At 42.8% G+C, this 19,809-nt stretch overlaps 1 protein-coding gene across 2 annotated transcripts in view; it reads left to right on the top strand.

The window, feature by feature from the left end:
• Positions 1–19,809, top strand: part of LOC133405347 (calsyntenin-2-like) — a 277,979-nt gene that overhangs the window by 129,375 nt on the left and 128,795 nt on the right. For both annotated transcript variants that reach the window (XM_061682215.1, XM_061682214.1), the window contains exon 3: positions 19,296–19,491. In XM_061682215.1, the coding sequence (XP_061538199.1) occupies positions 19,296–19,491 (196 nt within the window). The remainder of the gene's footprint in view (positions 1–19,295; positions 19,492–19,809) is intronic.

The following is a 19,809-nucleotide window of genomic DNA, read 5'->3' as shown; positions in this document are numbered from 1 at the left end:
AACACATTCCAAAAAGCTGGGACAGGGGCAACAAAAGACTGGAGGAAAGCTAAAAAACACCTGTTTGGTGTGTGAGCAAATAGTCCAACAGTTTAAGAATGACATTTGTCAACGTACAATTGCATGGTATTTGAGGATTTCATCATCTATGGTCCATAATATTGTCAAAAGATTCAGAGAATCTGGAGAAATATCTGCACATAAGCAGGGAGGCCCAAAACCAACATTGAATGCCCATGACCTTCGGTTCCTTTCGGCGGCACTGCATTAAAAATCAGCATCATTGTGTAAAGGATATTGCCACGTGGGCTCAGGAACACTTCAGAAAACCATTGTCAGTTAATAGAGTTCATCGCTACATCTACAATCCAAATCAGAATCATCTTTATTTGCCAAATATGTCAAAAACGCACAAGAAATTTGTCTCTGGAAGTTGGAGCCGCTCTTGTATGACAACAGACATGAATATTTGCCAGAAAATACTTTTGAGACATAAAAACATAAAATGTCTCCAAAGACGAACAAAAAACACAAAAACATAGACAATACTAGAGAGCACATAACCAAGGCGACCACACGGTTAGGTGCCATCTGTGAAAGTGAAAATGCAATGCAAATTAATATTCTACCATGCAAAGCGAAAGACAAATACTGTATCAACAACACCCAGAAATGCCGCTGGCTTTTCTAGGCCCAAGTTCATCTGAGATACACTGATGCCACTGATGATGGGGGCGTGGGGGAATCATTGACGTCGTGTCCTCCAGGCCAAAGAGGAAAAGTACCGGCCGGATTGTTATTAGCGCAAAGTTCAAAAGCCAGCATCTGTGATGGTATGGGGTGTGTTAGTGCCAATGGCATGGGTAACTTGTACATCTTGGAAGGCACCATTGATGCTGAAAGGTACATTCAGGTTTTGGAGCAACATATGCTGCCATCTAAGCAACATCTTTTTCAGGGATGTCCTTATTTTAGCAAGACAATGCCAAGCCACATTCTGTACATGTAAAAGAGTGCAAGTACTAGACTGGCCTGCCAGCAGTCCAGACCTGTCTCCCTTTGAAAAATGTGTGGCGCATTACGAAGTAGAAAATACGACAACAGAAACCCGGGACTGTTGAGCAACTGAAGTTGTACATCAAGCAAGAATGGGAAAGAATTCAACCTACAAACCTTGAACAATTAGTGCCCTCAGTTTCCAAATGCTTGTCGAGTGTTATTAAAAGGCAAAGTTTTATAACACAGCGGTAAACATGCCCCTGTCCCAGCTTTTTTGTAATGTGTTTCAGGCATAAATTTAAAAATGAGTGAATATTTGCACGATAAACAACAACAAAGTTTTTCAGTTTTTACCGTAAATATTTATTTGTAGTGTGTTCAATTGAATATATGTAGCTTGAAAAGGATTTTCAAATCATTGTTTTCTGTTTGTATTTAGGTTTTACACAAGTTCCCAATGTCATTGGAATTGTGGTTTGTATTTATGTCTCATGTTAAGCGTACACAGAAGGACTGTGATCAGTTTTAATTCAGCTAGGCTGCGAGTCATACGAAACAGCTCAATAACCTTTACACAAACAGCTAAACCCCTACACCAGTACCCCTCCCACATATAAACACATTATTACCCGAACCAACACAAAAACACCATAATAACTGACTCATCAGCACTCATTCATTCCTTGAGTTAATCACAGGAACTTGATCGATAAAACCTCCATTAAATGATGACTCAAAGTGTGTGTATGTGTGTGCAGTGTGTGTGCAAAGCCCCTCAAGGATAAGTGCAGTCTACGCACCTGCATGATGGATGTTGTGAGTGTTGTTGCCATCAGCACTGCTTTACAGGCAGTGAGTTGTGGTCACTCTGAGCTTACCCTGTGACAGGCACCCTGGGGCTCAGCCAGCTGCTGGCAGCCCTGGAAGCATCTGGATTAATGATGACAACAATAACAACAATATTGATTAAATTATGGCTTTCATAAGCACTATTTATTCTTACTTTACTCAGAATGAGAACATTTAACTTACAAGTAGCGTTGTATATACAGTGGAACCTTGATATAACGTACTAATAGGAGCAGGAGTCATCCGATATAGCTGTTTGTCCATTACATTGCACTTTTTTTTTTTTTTTTTGGAGGCCACATGCACCCATCTTACTGTAACATACAAAATTATTATTTTGTAGTTTTTTTCATGGCCTAAACCACCCAGCACGGTACAAATGTTATTGTAAATTACTATTAAAAAGCTTGAAAATGTTTGAAAGTTTCACATTTTATCCAAACTTACCACGGACAGTGTGCTTGGTCATGGTGACATTGTTGACGTATAGTACTCATCATAGGCTTGACAAAAAAATTATAATAATAATAAAATAAACCTGTTAATGTCCCAAAAATGTTCCAGACTCCAGAGACTTGTGTTTTGTATTCCTCAGAGTTAACACCGCAGCCATGCTGCTCTCACTCTGCACAGGGCTCAACACACAATGGACAATAGATAGAACCATCATCACATGACTGAATTTTCTGTTTCAGCATCTTGTAACATGCATATGCTAAATGAAGATATGGACTCGTATGATACCGAAACATTTTGGCCTGTATAAAGTTAAAAGGTTTTTTTTTCCACAACATGGCTGATGGTTCCCTAGTTTTAAGATCTGGAAAGCAGTTTAAGCAGCACATGTAAGTACACCCCCCTATACATCGCAGCGCAGCAGCATGTACAGTAGGATAAGTTGCAAAATGTAAAGAGAAATGTCAGAGACCTCCATCCATCCACTTTGTATGCCGCTTGTCATGAGGGTTATTTGTAAGTTGGAGCCTATCCAAGCTGACATTGGGAAAGAGGCGGGGTACACCCGTGGGGACTGGTTTCCAGCCAATCACAGGGCACATATAGACAAACAACCCTTCACACTCACATTCACACTTTTGTATCTAATTCGATTGTTCAGTTTTATACCCTATGCTTTTTGTGCAAGTGTATGCCCAAAACACACAAGCCCTACTGTTTTTCTTGTCATTCTGCACAGTTGCAAGGTTTTACTCTACAGCATGTTTAAAAAAGGTTTTGGAAATAATACAGAGAAAAATGAAATTGTGACTTATCAAGCTCGTGACTCTTGTCTAAATATAATATAAAAATATTTTTGACATTAGCTACTGTGGGGATCGACATCTATAAATGTTTTCACCGCCGTTTCATATAGTCAATGTAGTTATGATGAGTGCCATAAATCCAGTGCGGCAGGTGACGCGACTGTGCATCAGAGGCGGGTTAGACCAGTGTTGGTAATTTCAGTGGAGCCTGATGGATCCGAGTGTGGGTGGGCTGCGCCACTCTTGGTGTCTTTACAGTAAACTTAATTTGCCGCCAATTAAAGTGGCTGCTCTCATTACCTTTAAATGAGCTCAGAATAATGGTTTCTAATGAAACTGACACTAATTGCTAACACATTGATTGTTTGTTAAGACAATCTTGCGAGGATTGTTTTGGAACATTTAAAGAGCTGCTTCAATAGAGTAGATATTTCTCCTCTTCGGCAAGTAAAATACCTGCTTTACAGGGTTTAAGTTTGGAGATTGACTTGGTCAGTCTAACACCTTCCACCTCTTTCCCCTGATGTTTTTGGTAGTGTGTTTTGTGTCTTGATACTTGATTAAGGATCTCCCAATCAGTTTGGTTGCATCTTTTTTTAAATTGTCAGACTTCTGAGTTAATTTTGCAGCTGCCATTATCTGTTGCCTCAATGAATATTAATGAGCTCACCCCAGAAGAAGAAACACAGTAAAAGCCCCAGCCAGGACTCAACCTTCACTGAGTTTCACAGTAAAACTTCTATGTACGCAGATGCATTCTTTCTCAAAGCTTTAGCCTATTTATTATTGTAATTGTATTTTTTTATTGAAATAAAAAAATTGTATTATAAGATACTCGGTAAGTGCTCGTTTAACTTTAACCCCCCTAACCCAAAACCCCGGCAAGGCGCCGGACACCCACTATCACAAATAGATTCCGGTCCTGTGGGAAACATTGGACAGGACAAAGGGTTTTTCTTGTAAATAACAGCACTTTACTTAATTAAACCCCTATGTGATTTTTCTTTTATTTTTATGTGATGCATCCAGCCTCTCAGGTAGGAATTTGTCTTACTGTAAGTCACTGATAAAAATCCCAGTCAAGTTTCCAGGCAACAATTATGAATAATTACTTGGTTGAACAATTAGCAGCCTTTAAAAGTCCAAGTAAAGCAACTCTACTTGCGTACTATTTTCGGTTTGCGAACGTTTTTTATATGGACGAATGGAAGGATCTATGTTGTGCTTCTACTCGTGCTGCGTGACGATCATTGACTTAGTCCATAACGCATTGCTGGTGGCACGGTGGCCGACTGGTTAGAGCGTCAGCCTCACATTTCTGAGGACCCGGGTTCAATCCCCGGCCTCGACTGTGTGGAGTTTGCATGTTCTCCCCGTGCCTGCGTGGGTTTTCTCCGGGAACTGCGGTTTCCTCCCACATCCCAAAGAAACATGCATTAATTGGAGACTCTAAATTGCCCGTAGGCATGACTGTGAGTGCGAATGGTTGTCTGTTTGTATGTGCCCTGTGATTGGCTGGCAACCAGTTCAGGGTGTACCCCGCCTCCTGCCCGATGACAGCTGGGATAGGCTCCAGCGCGCCCGCGACCCTAGTGAGGATAAGCGGCTCAGAAAATGGATGGATGGATGCGTCCAGCCTCTCAGGTAGGAATTTGTCTTACTGTAAGTCACTGATAAAAATCCCAGTCAAGTTTCCAGGCAACAATTATGAATAATTACTTGGTTGAACAATTAGCAGCCTTTAAAAGTCCAAGTAAAGCAACCCTACTTGCGTACTATTTTCGGTTTGCGAACGTTTTTTATATGGACGAATGGAAGGATCTATGTTGTGCTTCTACTCGTGCTGCGTGACGATCATTGACTTAGTCCATAACGCATTGCTGTAAGAAGAAAACTAGTCTGCTCCATGGCAAAAGGCGGAAAAGTTTTGCATTGTAGGCAGAAGTTCTGGCTCTGCATCCCCGAAGAAAACTAGTCTGCTCCGTGGCAAAAGGCGGAAAGGTTTTGCATTGTAGGCAGAAGTTCTGGCTCTGCATCCTCGATTATCCAATCACAACTCCAATAGCAGCCACTTTTGTTATTGACGTGGTAAAAGAACAAAACTGATTACAGTATGTACTGTATGTTATTTGTTGAATTGTGGCATCTCTTTAATTAAACAACAAATGGTTAATTTTAATGTAATCATGTAATCAATTATCTTCAAACCTGTATAATGTAATGTATGTAGAAAAAAATCTATGAATTTAGTTTACAGGGTCTTTTTTTTTTTTTTTTTTGTCCTGTTTAGCTGTTAGGTCAAGCAGAATTGAAGCTCTGTATCCCTTTTATGCCAGAACAGTTTTACTGTGTGACAGTGGAGTTTTTAAGCTTCCGCTGTGGTTTCTTAGTATTATAATTGATGTTTATTGAGAATCAGAGTTGAACAGAACAAAGTTTCTAGAGGGGAGAGCGAAACGAAGACAAAGCACTAATTGTAAACAGGATGAGAAAAGTAAGTCATTACATTATCTACAACAATGAAACATCCATCCATCCATTTTCTGAGCTGCTTCTCACTAGGGTCGTGGGCATGCTATCCCAGCTATCATTGGGCAGGAGGCGGGGTACACCCTGAACTGGTTGCCAGCCAATCGTAGAACAATAAAACATTAAATATGAATGTTGCATGGGGATGTAGTGCTACACCCTGTGAAGGTAGGACAAGACAAGCTGGAACAGGACAAGGACAAGAGAAGAAGCATGCAGGACAAGGGCCATGAACCCAGCTGTACAACTGAAGTGTGGTGGGATTAACTATGTAAATTATAAAAGTCTATAGGACGAGAGTATGAGTGAGGGGATACCCAAGCAATTCGCACATTCATGTGTTATTTGTCACAATAAGTGAGTGGGCCCACACCCAGTGAAAGAGTCCCAGGGGTGTGTGCCTGCGGACACATGCAAGTGAATTGACACCGTTTTACATGCACAAAGACTGACAGAAGTGTCCTGTAATTGCTTTGCCTGCACCGCGGAGGCTGAGGACCCCACCCAATCAATCGAGGGGCGGGATCGGGCCCAGGGGTCCATCCGAAACCAGCCCACTGGACGGGACACGTCCCACACCAAGGGACCCAGGGCGGTCCGCCGGCCCCGCCGAAGCGCCCCGACAACTGGCCACCCGGCGGGGGCCACAGGCCACTGCCCCACACGCCCCTCCACCCTCAGGAGAGCCAAACCCCCCCCTAACCCGCAGGGCCCGGGATGCAGCCACTCCATGCCCAGTCCGAGGGCGGGAGAGTGTCCCTTGTTTGTTGGAAAGGAGGGTGGATAGGGGCACCCGATAAGGGAAGGATAAGGGGGGTAACCCAGGGAGCAGCCGCGGGTCATGGGAGGGGATCCCCCAACGCCAAGCAGTCATCCAGCCCGGGTAGGCCCAGCTTCAGGAGCACCACCATGCAGCTAAGTGAGAACCCACCTAACCCCCTGTTACTATGACTGCCAGGTCCCAGACTGGGTCTTTAAAGACTGTTGTAGCTGTGTATGCATGCGGTCCTCTGATTTGGATATGGTCCAAAAATGACACATAAGCACTGCTTAAAAGAGCCTCATAAATCCACTCCTGTTACTTGTGCTTGCCAGCACGAGTATGTATTGCAACTAATTGGAAAACGAATCATATTCCAGTGTGAAACCTGATGTGATGTGGACAAATGAAACTTCCATCCACTTCCACATACAGGTTATGTTTGTTTCTTGCAGCTATGTTTGCACAAACTGCAAAAAATTAAGACATTGCTCTATCTATCCATCCATTTTCAACACCACTTATCCTGGTTAGGGTCGCGGGGTGCTGGAGCCTATCCCAGCTGACTTCGGGCAAAGGCGGACTACACCCTGAACTGGTCGCCAGTCAGTCGAAGGGCACATAGAGACACAGACAACCATTCACACTCACATTCACACCGTCACTGAGTGGTAACTGAACCCACGCTGCCTTCGCCAAAGTCAGGCAAGTGTACCACTACACCATCATGCTCTATCTATAGTACTGGATATTTGTTGCCCTTGTGACTAGCCAACTAAAGTTAGCACACCACAGCACATATATTGACAGGTATCTGCCACTTTCTTTTTGAACACATTTTTAACAAAATTTCCCGCTCTTACTTAATGCACTACAGTGTTAAAGACCATGTCAGTGCATTGCCATCCATACATCTGTGAGTCCTTGTTCCTTCTGTGTTCCAATTTGTATACAGTTCAGTGAATCTGGCCTTGTGAACAAGACTTTTTTCAGGTGTATCATTCCATTTGAACCTTAATCCCATCCCTGCCTTCTTATGCTGGTTTCCTCACCGTGACAGTTGATCTAAAGAGCAACCGATATTCCAAAAGTGTTTGGTTATGCTCAGGCAGCTCACAGTGAATACAACCGACACAAGGTGTACAGTTATAGACTATGCATGTGTAGATCTCTGGGGATTACTCTGGAATGCGCAGGCAGAATGTGAAAACAGCTCACACATTTTCTCTGCACGAGTAGATACTGAAGGGCAAGACATCCTAATTGCCTGGCGTGATAATGTCGTCAGAGGAAAATGATTGAAAATGACAAGAGTGACATTTGCTCAGCCTTTCCCATATTAAACATCCCCAAGATTATATTATCTTTGGAAGATGGTTTTCCAGCCTCTAAATACAACAATAGCTTCTAAGGAGATATGTAGCTGTGTATCAAAGATTTCTAATTTTCTTTTTATATACTGTAGTATGGAATAATATGAATAGTATCCAACAAGCATGCAGCTTCCATACAGTGTATTTAGTCAAGTCTCAAGCTTCTGTTTGTATAGGCTGTTGGTTTATTCAAATCATAGAACAGGAAAATCCCTCAAATGTCTGAATCTACAAATGTTACATGGTCTTTGATTATAAATTCTAATTGTATCATATTCATCCATCCATCGTCTTTATCGCTTGCCGTCATTGATGTCGTGGGTGAGCTGGTGCCTATCCCATCTGCACATGGTGCATATAGAAAAACGATCATTCACACTCACAGTCACTTGTATGGAAGCCTTTAATGAACCTAACATGCATGTTTTTTTGTGTGTGGTTTTTTTTAATGTTTGAGGAATCCCGGGCATCAGGAGAAAACCCACGCAAGCCAGAGCCAAAACCTTGTAACTGTGAGACAGACCACAAGGCTACTGTGCTATATGTCATATTCAGTAGCTGATAATTTAGTGACTTTTGTCTGTACTGTTGTTTTTGGAAACAAGTTCATTCAAGTTTCATTTTGTGTTTTTGGTCATACGAGGAGGAATGTACTGTACATTTTACCAAATTGTCTGGTTAATTGCATTAGTTTGTAAAGATATAATCAATGGACAGGGGAGTCCCTCTCGTAGCGTTATGAATTCCCATACCAATGCCAGCAATACAGAGCAGATTAAAGCTGCTTGAAGGAGTTGTACCATTGCAGAGGTCCATGTGGCTGTAAGCCATAGCTGATCTCATGTTGTACTTCTACAGGGCATAACTAGTTCAGACAGAATTGAAAGCACTAAGGAAGGTTACAGCCAAGTAGTGCATTTATACATAAATTCTCCATAACTAATGAAAAGTCTGGCATGTTATAAAGAAATGTTGATATCTGAGTAAGTCAAAACCAAAGGAACTACTCCTCCTTTGCCAGCCTTGTTGGAGTGGACCGCCATTTAGGATCCCCCAGTGCCACACTCAGCCATGCGTGTCGATAAGGTTGAGCAAAATAATTGAAGGTTGGCTTTTCTTTAATTTTACATGCAGTCATACAGCCCTGACCAAATGGGAGTTCAGTATTAATATGAAAGTGTGCTTCGAGGAAATGAGATTTGAAATGACAAACACCTGGTTTGCAGTGTAGTGTTCTATTAAAATTAAGTAATTTTACATTAAAACATCTTCAAAATCATCTGTCATTGCCATAGTAACTCCAAATCACATATTGGTTTATGGTATTATAGCGGCATAGTTTTTTTCTTAAGATAAAATCATGTGCAGCTTTATATCACAATTAGTGGACATTATATACTTAGTACTGTGATCATGTCATGATTATGACTTTAATTGCGATGGGAGCACATAACGATATCACACGGAATGATGCATTGTTCACCATAATCTCCATCCATAGTATTGAGTGGCTAGGGTCTTATGGCTCATGTTAAACTGCTACTGTTTCCAGAATAGTTTAGTTTATCTATTCTGCAGTTAATGTGCCATTTAAACAGAGCTTCAGTAAAGATAATGTAATTCCCTGTAAAAGTGCTAAAGGTAATTACTATAGTTCACTGCCTGACATGCATCAGGAATGGTGCTGGGTGAGGGTTGGATCAGTAAAATTAAGCAATAAACCTTGACCAGAACATATAACTAAAAACCTTGCAATTAGTATTATTATTAAATGTGTTGTTACAGAATATTCTAAATTATGTTTAGGAAATGATAATACAGACCAATATTTACATGCTACTTTTATATGATTATGATAGCAAATGTTATGTCCTACTTGTTGTCTTGTTCGTACTGTTGGTATCAGACGTAAATCACGTGATGACTTCATTGATTATTAATGTTTATTCCCTATAGTGTAAGATGATGTACGATTGGGTTTTAAGGATTCTGCAGAACTATTCAATTAATGAAAATTAATGAGACAGCATGGTGTTCAAGTGTTTAGAACATCTGCCACAGAGTCAAACTGCTCATCTGTCCATCGGTCATTGTGCCGCAAGTACCCTGGAAAAACATCGTTCCTTTTAATAGTTGGACATTATTTTTGCTGATTGGTTGGGGGACATTCTGTGGTTCTTTTACCTCTTAGTGAGGCATGCAGTGTCCATTTTGACACTCACTTAAGTTACTGTATAATGGTCAATTTGCTCTACTTTTATTATTTTGTCATACAATTATGAGAGAGAATGAAGAGCCATTGTGAGAAAGGAACCAGGTCACCTCATCCACTGATGTCTCTTTCCCTTGATAGATGCCTTGATATAAATATGATGTTATTATGTATTTGCTGGAGACATTTCCCAGACACAGAAATTATATTTTCTCTCTGGCTATTCTGTATCATACACATGCTTGACTTCCTGCCTTCTCTGCACCGACTACACCATCTTCTTTCTTTTCCTCTTGACTTCTTCCCTGAAGATACAGTCTGCCAGCAGCAGTAGAAGAAATGTCACCTGAAGACATTGTTTTTCACAGCCTGCAGCGTCCGCCATGCACATATAGTGAGCTCATCCATCCCTCTGGCTCACTGAGCCACCAGACTTGACAATGGGTTTGAGCCTTTCTACAAGATAATATAACTGGTTGTAATTTATACAGAGTAAACAGCAGTGGGTCATGTTAAGGAGGAATTTAACCTCACAAGTCCTTTATGTACAGTGCAAACATGCTTAGCATTTCCATTTCATTACCAGTTGGATCATGGTGCCACATCTGGTTTTATAATGTTCCCAGAAATATGTCTATGTAAAATGTGAAATATGTCTGTCACCCAAGCTTGTAATTTATGTCCATGACAAACAGTTTTAAAGTGATTTAGATTGTGAAATGATAGGCTTAATAACTTAGTTGAGTCTGTGATTTATTTACCAATATAAGCATCACATTAGCCACATAATAATCCAAAAACAATAGCTGTTAGGCTCAATGAAGACTCTCAATTGTCCAGAGGTGTGACTATGAGTGTGAATGGTTGTTCGTCTATATGATATACGTCTATATATATATATTCGTCTAAATAAATAGCTAGATGGGTTCCAGACAGTTCAAGTACTGGAATGTCTTGGGTAATTTGGAGCCTGAGCTCATCTGGTACATCAGTGCAGAATCAGCAGTAATTGCACATGTGTTATCACTTACTGTATACAGATTTTAAACTCAACCTAAATTATGTTTCCGCCCTTTGTGAAGATCATGAAATCTGGGGAGAGACCCAAAAAATTACATTGTCTTCCTCTTCTGGGTGGGCAGGCTTTGACCAAGACAAAGTGGAATACAGTTTTAGGAGACAATGTGGGACAGGCCTATCTTGCTGTGAGCGCACCTTTTGACTACATGAAAATGGGTTTGGTTATATGTCTTTAATAGGTTGCTTGACTTAATCCATTTTGTTGTTCCTATTGTGTAATTACTCATTCAGTTTTTTTTTATTGGCCCTGGATCTAATTAAGCCCATCCAGGGTCAAAGACAGTATTACTGAGGTAAAAACTCTTTGTTTCTTTGTGAAGTTTCACTTAGCAGAGAACATCTCGGACATTAATGGGGGTCATAAACTCTGATAGGGATATTTGAACACATTGAACTCTTGCTGGCCTTCCTCACACAAGGACACAAGCCTTCCTTTGAGGTAATTTCCATTAACACAATTGGAAAATCAAACTATTCATGTCTGTGATTATTTGTGAATAAATTTTGCTGTATTTATTTATTTTACTGGCGGCACGGCGGTCGACTGGTTAGAGCCTCACAGGTCTGAGGACTGGGGTTCAATCCCCAGCCCCGCCTGTGTGGAGTTTGCATGTTCTCCCCGTGCCTGCGTGGATTTTCTCCGGGCACTCTGGTTTCCTCCCACATCCCCACATCTTAAATTGTGTGAGGAAATTAAGATTATCATTATTTCAGGAGTGATACTTTTTGTGATATTTTTGTTTATTGGTGTGCACTGAGCTTTTTCTACTGTAAAATGTGTGCTTTGGCTCAGTAAACTCCATTAGAACACAAAAAGAATGAGGAGAAACTGAAATTTGCTTTCTTGGGTTATTGAGCCATCACCTTATTGTGGTGGAGGGGTTTGTGTGTCCCAATGATCCTAGGTGCTAAATTGTCTGGGGCTTTATGCCCCTGGCAGGGTCACCCATGACAAACAGGTCCTCGGGGAGGGACCAGACAAAGCATGGCTCAAAAACCCCTTATGATGACGACAAACGGTGGAGTCAGCCATGTTCAAGCATAAGGGTCTCCACACTTGGCACCAGGACACCACAGGTCACAGTTCGATGATCGACTTTGTGGTCGTGTCATAGGACTTGGGGCCGCATGTCTTGAACACTCGGGTGAAGAGAGGGGCGGAGCAGTCAACTGATCACCACCTGGTGGTGAGTTGGCTCCGATGGTGGGGGAAAATGCCGTTCCGACGTGGCAGGCCCAAGCGTATTGTGAGGGTCTGCTGGGAACGTCTTGCAGAATCCCCTGTCAGAAGGCGTTTCAACTCCCACCTCCGACAGAACATTGCTCATGTTCCGGAGGAGGCGGGGGACATCAAGTCCGAGTGGACCATGTTCTGCGCCTCCATTGCTGAGGCGGCCGACCGGAGCTGTGGCCGTAAGGTCGGTGCCTGTGCGGAAATCCCTGAACTCGTTGGTGCACACCAACGGTGAGGGATGCCGTCAAGCTGAAGAAGGAGTACTATCGGGCCTTTTTGGCCTGTAGGACTCCTGAGGAAGCTGATGGGTACCGGCTGGCCAAGCAGAATGCAGCTTTGGTGGTCGCTGAAGCAAAAACCCGGGTATGGGAGTAGTTCGGTGAGACCATGGAGAAAGACTTCCGGACGGCTTCGAGAAAATTCTGGTCCACCATCCGGCGTCTCAGGAGGGAGACATAGTGCACCATCAACACTGTGTATAGTTGGGAGGGGGCGCTGCTGACCTCGACTTGGGACGTTGTGAGTCGGGGAGGAGAATACTTTGAAGACCCCCTCAATTCCACCGACACACCCTCCCATTAGGAAGCAGAGTCTGGGTTCTCTGAGGCGGGCTCTCCTATCTCTGGGGTTGAGGTCACTGAGGTGGTTAAAACGCTCCTCGGTGGCAAGGCCCAGGGGGTGGATGAGATTTGCCCGGAGTTCCTAAAGGCTCTGGATGTTGTGGGGCTGTCCTGGTTGACACGCCTCTGCAACATTGCATGGACATCAGGGACAGTGCTTCTGGATTGGCAGACTGGGGTGATGGTCCCCCTTTTTAAGAAGGGGGACCGGAGGGTGTGTTCCAACTACAGGGGGATCACACTCCTCAGCCTCCCTGGTAAGGTCTATTCAGGGGTGCTGGAAAGGAGGGTCTGTCGGGAAGTCGATTCTCAGATCCAGGAGGAGCAGTGTGGTTTTCGTCCTGGCCGTGGCACAGTGGACCAGCTCTACACCCTTGTCAGGGTCCTTGAGGGAGCATGGGAGTTCGCCCAACCACTCTCCATGTGTTTTGTGGACTTGGAGAAGGCGTTCGACCGTGTCCCTCGGGAAGTCCTGTGGGGGGTGCTTCGGGAGTATGGGGTACCGAACCCCCTGATACGGGCTGTTCGGTCTCTGTACGATCAGAGTCAGAGTTTGGTCCGCATATCCAGCAGTAAGTCGGACTCGTTCCCAGTGAGGGAACTCCGCCAAGGGCTGCCCTTTCCGCCAAAGGCTGCCCTTTGTCACCGATTCTGTTCAGAACTTTTATGGACAGAATTTCTAGGCGCAGCCGAGGCGTGGAGGGAGTCCGGTTTGGTGGCCTCAGTATTGCATCTCTGCTTTTTGCCGATGATGTGGTTCTGTTGGCTTCATCAAGCCGTGATCTCCAACTCTCACTGGAGCAGTTAGCAGCCGAGTGGGATGAGAGTCAGCACCTCCAAATCTGAGACCATAGTCCTCAGTCGGAAAAGGGTGGCGTGCCCTCTCCAGGTCGCAGATGAGATCCTGCCCCAAGTGGAGGAATTCAAGTGTATTGGGATCTTGTTCACGAATGAGGGAAGAATGGAACGGGAGATTGGTGCAGCGTCTGCAGTGATGTGGACTTTGTATCGGTCCGTTGTGGTAAAGAAGGAGCTAAGCCGAAAGGTGAAGATAGGGTGAGAAGCTCAGTCACCTGGGAGGATCTCAGACTAGAGCCGCTGCTCCTCCACATCGAACGGAGCCAAATGAGGTGGCTGGGGCATCTGATTCGGATGACTCCCGGACGCCTGCCTGGTGAGGTGTTCCGTGCACGTCCCACCAGGAGGAGACCCTGGGGATGACCCAGGACACGCTGGAGAGACTACGTCTTTCGGCTGGCCTGGGAACGCCTCGGGATCCCCCCGGAAGAGTTGGATGAAGTGGCTGGGGAGAGAGAAGTCTGGGCGTTCCTGCTAAAGCTACTGCCCCCCCGACCCGACCTCGGATAAGCGGGAGAAAATGGAAGGATGGATGGTTATTGTTACTTACTTTGAATCCCCCTCAATAAGGTTAAACTATTAGTTTGGTCCACATTTGAGACTGAGTCATCTTTTGCTGCCTCAACCGTGACTTTTTGACAAGCACAGTCCTTCCCCATCACTCATGATGCTATATATACACACACGCCATTAGAAAGTGGTAAGATGGTCATGAAGTTTGTGAGAAGAGTCTTTCATGTAATTAAGTGATGAGATGATGAAAGAAAGGTGACAGTCGAGTCGGCAAGCATGGGTAAATCATTACACACACACATACCTACACACACTTTAAACCCTGTAGAAAAACAGTGCATCTTTCATTAAAGATACAACTTTTTAACATATTTGCAAGTACATTGTACATAAAAACACCACTCGTCACATTCTCAGTCAGTTTAATTAGTTTTAATCTTATCTCCAGAACGGACAGGTACTCTGAGGTTTTCTTCTCTTTTTTTAGTAGGCTAATTTCATGAAGAGCATCATCAAAGCATTTACAATGTTGTCAGATTGCAAAGTTTACAAGACTTGACAGTCTGTCTCTGTGCCGCAGCATAGAGTGTTGACATCTCTGTCGCGTGATTGCACATCCATGGACCCAAGTGCGCTTGTGACTAAAATGAGACAGGGATATGGCGACTTCTGTGGATGACTAATAGCTGAGTTAATAACTGCTTGCTGAATCCAAATTAGAAAAAGTGAAGTCATGAGAACTGTGGAAAGCACTGACAGTAACGCCTCTGCAAATTGAACTGATTTGCTAAAAATGGCATTGTGAAAGGGATAGCCAAGTATTGGTTGGTGCATAATACATTTACTGACAGTAATCAAATGTTCTCTTCTGTCTAGCTGGTGTGACTTATTCCAGTGGTAGGAGGATGAAAGGAATAACAAACCTCATTTGAGCTGCCAAACTGGCACATTTTGAGTGTGTATCCATGTCTGTGCTTTGGTCACTCTCCAGAATACAGAGAGATCAGATCTGGCTTGAGGCAGTGGCCATCTTCCACTCTCTCCCATGTCCTCCTTTCCTTTCCCTTACTTTGCTTTCCTCCTATTTTAAGGCCCAGTTAACAGCTGCAATTGCTGTGTAATCTATGCACTTATTTTCAAGAGTGACATTTCAGGAAAGAAAAGCAGCTTACGATTGTGTGCTTATATCAACGCTGGCAGCTCATCATTGATGGTCTGTCAGGTTTGATAATAACTTGGGGCCTTGAGGTGCAGTGGCCCCCAATACTTTGTCACAGTCTTACAACTCTGCAAACACCACTGCCAGTAAAGCACTGCTGCCTTTGGTGATAATGAGCTCAGTGTCCTCACAGACACTCTAGTGTGGACGGGTGCCAGATTCCCATGAGGTGTTGAGCACCACATGACATCAACAGAACTTGAGCTTACTTCCTGAGCACACATTGCCAATAACTAACATACAGGCATTCATTTCGATGTGATTAAATGAAAATAATGATGCCTAAAGGGTAGACTTGACGCCACACAGACAGAGAATTAGCATATCAAAGAATAAAACAGATAGAGGACATTCCAACTGAAAAGTCAATGACAAGTTATTAGCTAAGTTTTCTTGTGCATTGGTGATAACCCAAATTACTGAATTGCTGCCAAACTACTGAATAAATAGCAGAGCAAAATCCATACCAATTAATATGCATCCATTAGTTTTGCATGGCCAGGCTTCAAAAAGACAAATTTCCCCCAATAAATTTACTATTTAAAAGCCTCATGTGACAGGAGACATATTCAGATAATAGTTTCAACAAAGCCATTAGCGTTTGCAAGCTTTCTTTCTTTGCCAAGTGCCAACATCTGTTCTTCAGCTCAGGCTGCTTTGGCCAACACTTTAAAAAGCCTTCCATCTCTCCTGCCTCTTGATGGGTGGCACTGCACTCATCAGGTGTGGAGTCAATTGATGCGTGAGTCAAAGAAAAATGACTGGGCTTTTGCCCTTGAGTTGTTTGTGTGTCCATGTGAGTCATAAAGGAGGAGAGTACGCCGTTTGCTACCAGTGCAGCTCACCTTGACCTCTCCTTCTCTTTAAAAATCAAACGTGGGTTGTGACAATTTAACTGGATAGTGTTCAACAAGTGTTCTCTTGGCCTTCTTAACAGTGTTTTGATAGCATTGCCAACAGTGTTTTAAGCTTTTGTGGGAGACCTGCAGCTTGTCCTTCTTGCACCTGCGTTCTTCAACGACAATTACATCATGAGTGTGCTTTGAAGACCTCTGTCTCAGCAGTGGGAGGACATCATCACTACATTTTGGGCCTTATTGCACTCTTACAAAGAGATGATCCTATTTATAAAACTTCAAAATGATTGTGGTATTCACCAATGTACAAGTATTCTAATCTCAATGTTTTCTAATCACTCACTGTTGATATACATACAGTGCAGAGGTTGCCATTAGATGTTTTGCTTTAGCAATGCTATACCTACCCTATATACAATATAACTACAAAATTAGAGTGCAGACCCCTGATGAGGGCAAAATCTTGGTGGCCAAAGTTAAAAAAAAAATTTTTTTAAAGTGAAAAGTTGCATTTGTGTGTGTTACCCCATTTTTTTTGTTAGCTAGCAGGCTACTTCCTGTTTCATGGAGACATATCATGCCCCTCGTAGACGAATGGCTTTACAATGTAAAGTTGCCCCTCACGTTGTTTTCGGTTACTGATTGGCTAAATTTACCTAAATTTAATTTGACTAAATTAATAGTTTTTTCTGCCTGATTAACATTATTGAGAGCATGCTCATTCTGGCATGTGTGAAGGGTTTTTGAACTACAGCTCATTTCCATTAAAGAGTGTCAGGTTTTGTTTTGTTAGGTACTTCCGGCACAAAACCCGGCTGAACACACCATATACGAGTTTTATGTCTGGAGATAAACGCCACATTTGTCAACCGATTCAGTGCGGCTGCTGTATGAGTGTGCAAGATGCATTCAGGGACATTGCATAAATGGGATAAAATGTGTTCTTTGTTTGTTTTGTTTTTTTGTTGTACTACAGTGCATAATTGTAAAAATGGATTACAAGGAAAGCTATTCTTTCTATCAGAATGCTTTAGTTTAGTGATCACACTTCCATAATATGGAATTTATCTTCTTTTTTAATATGACATATTTTGTTAATATAGTCAGCCAGAAGTGCAAGGAATGCCAATTTATCAAATCTCCTCAAATCTCACCATCATTCCTGTCATACTTGGTTGCATGGTTTGCACATTAAGGACAAAAGTTCTGTTTTGTTTTAATTCCTCATTTTAAAAATGACCATTCAAGCAACAAGTTTTTCCTCATCTTTTTGAAATTGTAGGGTGAAAGCTACAGCTGTCTAAGTATGGACTGAATTGGTGGCAACATGTGGAAAACGGGCGACACGGTGGATGACTGGTTAGAGCGTCAGCCTCACAGTTCTGAGGACCAGGGTTCAATCCCCGGCCCCGCCTGTGTGGAGTTTGCATGTTCTCCCTGTGCCTGCGTGGGTTTTCTCCGGGCACTCCGGTTTCCTCCCACATCCCAAAAACATGCATGAATTGAAGACTCTAAATTGCCCGTAGGTGTGAATGTGAGTGTGAATGGTTGTTTGTTTGTATGTGCCCTGTGATTGGCTGGCAACCAGTTCAGGGGGGTACCCCGCCTCCTGCCCGATGATAGCTGGGATAGGCTCCAGCACGTCCGCCACCCTAGTGAGGAGAAGCGGCTCAGAAAATGGATGGATGGATGGATGTGGAAAACAAAATTCCAATATTTTGAGGGTAATAGCCCGTCAGCAACATTCTGAAAAAACAACAACTATGAATTAGTTGATTTGAATTATGAACTGAACTTGTTCATTTTTGGAACAGTGAACTGAATTTTGAACTGGTTCACGTAGAAAATGAACTTACCCAACACTGGAGCCAAGCACCTTCATTGATTTACTTGAGGCCATCAGCAGAGGCACATAAAGTATAATGTATAGTCCATCCATCCATTTTCTGAGCCGCTTCTCCTCACTAGGGTCGCGGGCATGCTGGAGCCTATCCCAGCTGTCATCGGGCAGGAGGCGGGGTACACCCTGAACTGGTTGCCAGCCAATCACAGGGCACATACAAACAGACAACCATTCGCACTCACATGCACACCTACAGGCAATTTAGAGTCTCCAATTTATGCATGTTTTTGGGATGTGGGAGGAAACCGGAGTGCCCGGAGAAAACCCACGCAGGCACGGGGAGAATATGCAAACTCCACACAGGCGGGGCCGGGGATTGAACCCGGGTCCTCAGAACTGTGAGGCTGACGCTCTAACCAGTCGCCCACCGTGCCGCCTAATGTATAGTCTAAAAAATAAAAAATAAATAAACGAAAAAAAACGTAAATCTTATCAAGTCAATTCCACAAATGAACATCTTCATTCTGCTGGTTTCTTACAATGTCGGCCAACTTTTCACTATTTTTGTTTTTGGCTTTTTGGCTTCTCAACAGACACTTTGTTACGTATGTTGTTGCCATGGAGCACAAGTGTTTGTGTGTCAGGTGATGCACTTGTAAGTCCCAGCAATCCTCTAAATGTTGGTTATATACATACAGTATATGAATAGACTTAACAAAACTTTACATATACATAGATAGTTAAATAACTGGATAGAAAGGATGATACTTTCACTAATTCCAAGGGAAATTCAAGCACCTAAAGTGTACATATTTTTGATCCACTGAGTTTGAAATTCAGAAAATTTATTAAAATGTACAGTATACATTCGGGAGTACTGGCAAATAGAAATGAACAATACATGTTTCTAATGGAGGATGGTGTGCTTCTTTGATGTTTATAGGACAGTACGTATTATTAGGGGAGACAAATGTCCTTTAAATACATTCGTACATGTACATACATTATTATACATTATTCATACATTAATACAAACTTTGCACAGTCATTTTTCACCTGATGGTAATTCACTCTTTCTTGTCTCCAGGGGAGATCTGTGCATTCAACATCCATGGGTTGGAGGCTCCTTTCGAGGCTGTGGTACTGAACGGTACGTCTGGGGAGGGCCAACTGAGGGCTCGAGGTCTGGTGGACTGCGAACTGCAGAAGGAGTACACTTTCATCATTCAGGCTCATGACTGCGGTTCAGGCCCAAGGGGCACAGAGGGCAAAAAGTCCCACAAGTGAGTAAAATAGTATTTCGTAATAATTTTTAGTATTTATATGGAGTTAAAAAAAAAAACATCCAGAATTATTTTCTGCATTGTGTTTTCCATAGGTTTTTAGACCACCATACAGTTATATTAATAGAGTCCTAAATCCTCAAAATCTATACTGTACAGATCTCATTATTTATTTTAATAAAGTTGAGTTTATGGTTCTCTCAGTGACTGACTGAATGAAATGGTTTACTCGCCTGACGAATACAGGCAGTGTGAGTTCAGATGCCACTCAGTGAATGTGTGTGGCCATGCCGACCATTGCTGGTGACAATGAAAGCA

Source organism: Phycodurus eques, chromosome 7, assembly GCF_024500275.1.
Source record: "Phycodurus eques isolate BA_2022a chromosome 7, UOR_Pequ_1.1, whole genome shotgun sequence".
NCBI lineage: Eukaryota > Metazoa > Chordata > Actinopteri > Syngnathiformes > Syngnathidae > Phycodurus > Phycodurus eques.
The sequence above is the reverse complement of the archived record's forward strand: the minus strand, read 5'-3'. Positions and strand labels throughout refer to the sequence as shown.